At 42.0% G+C, this 4,200-nt stretch overlaps 1 protein-coding gene across 1 annotated transcript; it reads left to right on the top strand.

Annotated features, from left to right (window-relative positions):
• Positions 1 to 248: 248 nt before the first annotated feature.
• Positions 249 to 3,857, top strand: LOC131156514 (putative disease resistance protein RGA3). The gene has a single exon (XM_058110248.1). The coding sequence runs from the start codon at positions 1,114 to 1,116 to the stop codon at positions 3,682 to 3,684; it is 2,571 nt and encodes an 856-aa protein (XP_057966231.1). The 5' UTR covers positions 249 to 1,113; the 3' UTR covers positions 3,685 to 3,857.
• The last annotated feature ends 343 nt before the right edge of the window (positions 3,858 to 4,200 follow it).

The following is a 4,200-nucleotide window of genomic DNA, read 5'->3' as shown; positions in this document are numbered from 1 at the left end:
CTCCAGCCACCAACAAGCCTTTCAGATCCCCTGGTGCAACACCAAACCTACGAATCAGCGCCCTCCTCCTAAGTCTCACTGATCAGGTAAAGTCCGAAATGCGGACACGGCTTCCGTGCATCAGTTGCACGTTCGATCAGTCCGACCTCCGTGACACATCTCTATTACCATTCATAATTTCTACTGGCTCACAGGAAAACTTTCATTATTTACGGTGTCTGCTGGCTCACATCACATTCACGTTGAAGTGAAACATCACCAATAGAATAAACTATTATTATTGATCAATTCTCATTACATCACCCTCCCCTCCCCCCAAAGAAAAAACATACCTCGCCCTTAAAAATAATATTTTCTGAAAACATATAGAATATTTTCAAGATGACAAACCGACCCTACCTTGCTGGGTAGGCCACACAAAAGGTAACTACGTCCAAATAACTTTCACGGTTCCATTCACCCCATTCAACTTGCTGGCCTGGACATGCCCGTGCTCTCTCTTCTCGTCTCCTCTCTTCTCTTCTCTTCTCTTCTCTTCCTTCAATCGCTGCGGCTTTCTCGTTCATCCCCCTCCTCTCCTTCCATTAAAAAATATGTTCTAGGATGGGCCGACCACTTCTCGATCATTGAAAAAAAACAATAAAAAAATTGTTCCAAGACAATTGAAAAAGAACAATTACGGTTAACAGATGCACACCCCCATCTGATTAGAAAAAAAATTTTTAAAATTAAAAGCATGACAATAAAATAACAAAATGATCCCAAGAGTGTACCCACGGAAAAACCCTGCATAAATCTGCAATCCCATCTCCATAACTGCAGTCGCAGCAGTACAATAGTTTCCATAATAATCTTGCTTTTCCTCTCTGCAGTATTCTTTCTGTTTCTTCATTGTTTGAATTCTATGGTTATGGAAGCCAGAGCAGGGGCGAGCAGAGAAGTGTTGAAGCTGACTAATGCGTGATTTTAAACGAAAATAGATGCATTTGCCTTTTTTCGGTAGCTGGATTCTCTCTTTACTCCCTACCCGTTTGGTCTTTCTTCTCACATAGCTTTCTTCGTGCCCGTTTTCCCCATTTTCCGGCCCATTCTGTAATTAACTCAAGATCGTTGATGGCGGAATCCTTTGCCATGAACCTCGCTGAGAAAATCTTGGGGCAGCTTAAGACCCTAGCTCTGGACGAAGTTTCCTTGGCGTTGAATGCAAAAACAGAACTGAAAAAGCTTGAGAGCACTGTCTCTACCATCAAGGCCCTGCTTGTGGATGCGGAGGAGCAGGTGGTAAGCAATAGGCAGCTGAGAGATTGGCTCAGAAAGCTCAGAGATGTTTGCTACGACGCCGATGATGTGCTCGACGAAGTTGAGATCGAGGCGTTGCGGCGGAAACTGGTGAACCGCGGGAGCGTCGAAAGGAAGGTATGCAGTTTCTTTTCGTGTTCAAATCCAATTGCATTTGCCTTGAAAATGGGCCCTAAGATCAAGGAAATTAGGCTGAGATTCGATGAGATTGCGGCTGATAAAGCTAAATTTAATCTAATGGAGCGATCCCTAGACATGCGTGTTGTTTCCAAAAAGAGGGAGATGACCCACTCCTTCGAGCGTCCTTCAAATATTGTTGGAAGGAATGGAGATAAAGAACAAATTATACAGCAATTGATGTGCTATAGTGATCATGAGAATGTTTCTGTAATTCCCATTGTTGGAATCGGCGGCTTAGGCAAAACCACTCTTGCTAAATTGGTATTCAATGATGAGAGGGTGGTGAGGCATTTTCAGTTAAGACTCTGGGTGTGTGTTGCAGAGGACTTTGATATGAAAGTAGTAGTTGAAAAGATCATTAGATCTGCTACTAGAGCAATCTGTTGCGACTTGGATATGGATCAATTGCAAGCTCGGCTAAGGGAGACGTTGGATAATCGGAAATATTTGCTAGTTTTAGATGATGTATGGAATGAACATTATGGAAAATGGGTTGAGTTGAAGAATCTGTTAATGGACGGTGCCGATGGGAGCAAAATCGTGGTGACAACACGCAGTCATTCGGTTGCCTCGATTATGGGCACCGCTCCCTTACACCGATTAAGCGGTCTGAACGGTGAGGATTGTGTCTCTCTGTTTGTGAAGTGGGCAGTCGGGGGAAAACTAGAAAAACGACATGCAAAGCTCCTTGAAATTGGGAACGAGATTGTAAAGAAGTGCAGGGGTGTCCCTCTAGCTGTGAGGACTCTAGGGAGCTTACTGTACACAAAATTTGATGAACGCGACTGGTTGTTCATTAGGGACAATGAAATCTGGAAAATAGAACAGAAGGAAGATGACATTTTACCTGCGCTGAAATTAAGCTATGATCAATTGCCATCTTACTTGAAACGATGCTTTGCATATTGTTCAATTTTTCCGAAGAACTGTCGGATTAGCAGCGAGTTACTGATCCAAATGTGGATTGCACAAGGGCTTGTCCACTCCCTAGACCAAGGTGAAGAGTTGGAAGAAATTGGACTCCGATACTTCAAAGAGTTATGGTCGAGATCTTTCTTTCAAGAAATCGATGACTCTGACTTCACATTTACGTTTTCAATGCATGACCTTGTCCATGATCTTGCAGCTTCAGTGGCAAATGATCATTGTTGTCTCGCAAACTCTGAGACTCAAAGTATTGCCAAAGAGGTCAGACACGTCTCGGTGTCTAATGATGACTGGTGTAAAAAGGCGGTTCCAAGCTCCCTGCTTGAATTGAAAAATGTCCGGACCCTGAACTTTCAATTTTATGACAAGGGGCCTAGTCAGCCCTTCGTTGATGCTTGCATCGCAAGATTCAAACGCCTTCGGGTGCTAGACCTAACTGGCTCGAATTATGAAGTTCTGCCGGGTACAATAGGTGATCTTAAGCATTTAAGATATCTTGACATATCTGGGAATTTTAGAATCAAAACACTCCCTAGTTCTATTTGTGAACTTCAGAGTTTACAAACTCTAGTCCTCTTTCTCTGTGAGGAGCTTGAAGGCTTGCCACGAGATATTGGGAACCTGATTAGCATGAGATTTTTTACAATGACCACAAAACAGTCATGTTTCCCGGAGAAAGGAATAGGAAACTTGACTTCGCTTCGATTTTTCAATATTGCAAGATGCCGGAATCTGAAATCTTTGGATGCAGGGATACAGTGTCTCGCCGCCCTTCGAACACTGACTATAATGGATTGCAAAAGTCTGGTCTCGTTGACAGGTGTGCAATACTTGGTTTCACTGGAGAATTTGCTGATTTATAATTGCCCAAAGCTCAATTTGTTGACGGAGGAGGAAGAAGATGTCCAGGGCCTCAAGAGCCTTCGTGTATTGAGGATAAGAGAATTACCATTGTTGACTGCTTTGCCCCACTGGCTCCTCCCTCAAAGTTCTACTCTTCCCGCTAGCTCCTTGCAGTGCTTAACTATTTATGGCTGTCCCAACTTCACAGCATTGCCCAAGTGGCTAGGAAAGCTCACATCTCTCCAAAAGCTCCGGCTTTTGCACTGTCCTAAACTGAAATCTCTACCAGGCGGCATCGATTGCCTCACCGCACTCAGACTACTGCGCATCGAATCCTGTCCTGAGTTGAGCAGAAGATGTGTTCGCGATGCTGGTGTGGACTGGCACAAGATTGCTCATGTCCCAGATATTTATCTTGATTGCCTAAAGGTTTAAATGCATATGAAATTAGGCGATGAGTGTATGTGTATATATATATATATTTTCCCCATTACTCCAACTAGTCTGTACAGCCTTAATTTTCTCTCATGGTTTGTCATCCCATGCTGGCACCTTGATCCTTCTACTTTATGCGTTTTGCTTTTATTTATTTTTCTATTTGTTTTTAATTTTTTTACTCTTTTAGTTCTATCTTGTGTATTTTTTTTTTTTTTTTAAAAAAGGACGGCACCTCCAATTATTTATTGATAACCTCTCACTTTTGGCGGAAGAATACCGTAGTTATAAGACAATTAATGGGAGATAACAAAAGAAAACACGTTAAAAACCTTTCAAAGAACAAACCCAACATTCAGTCAAATATCGAATTACAAGTCCAAACAAAACAAAACAAAATAGGACTTACAAAACAAATCTCACGCAACAAAATAAAATAAAAGATAATCATCATAAAGCATAAACAAAAATCAAAAGGAAATCAGTTAAACATACCTCATATAAGTCGTTCCCATC

This window comes from Malania oleifera, chromosome 5 (genome assembly GCF_029873635.1).
Source record: "Malania oleifera isolate guangnan ecotype guangnan chromosome 5, ASM2987363v1, whole genome shotgun sequence".
In the NCBI taxonomy this organism is placed as follows: domain Eukaryota; kingdom Viridiplantae; phylum Streptophyta; class Magnoliopsida; order Santalales; family Ximeniaceae; genus Malania; species Malania oleifera.
This window is presented reverse-complemented; position numbering and strand designations above follow the sequence as displayed.

Bases quoted from the DNA above. Each gene is read 5' to 3' on its own strand.
- LOC131156514 (XM_058110248.1), top strand. From the start codon at position 1,114: ATGGCGGAATCCTTTGCCATGAACCTCGCTGAGAAAATCTTGGGGCAG.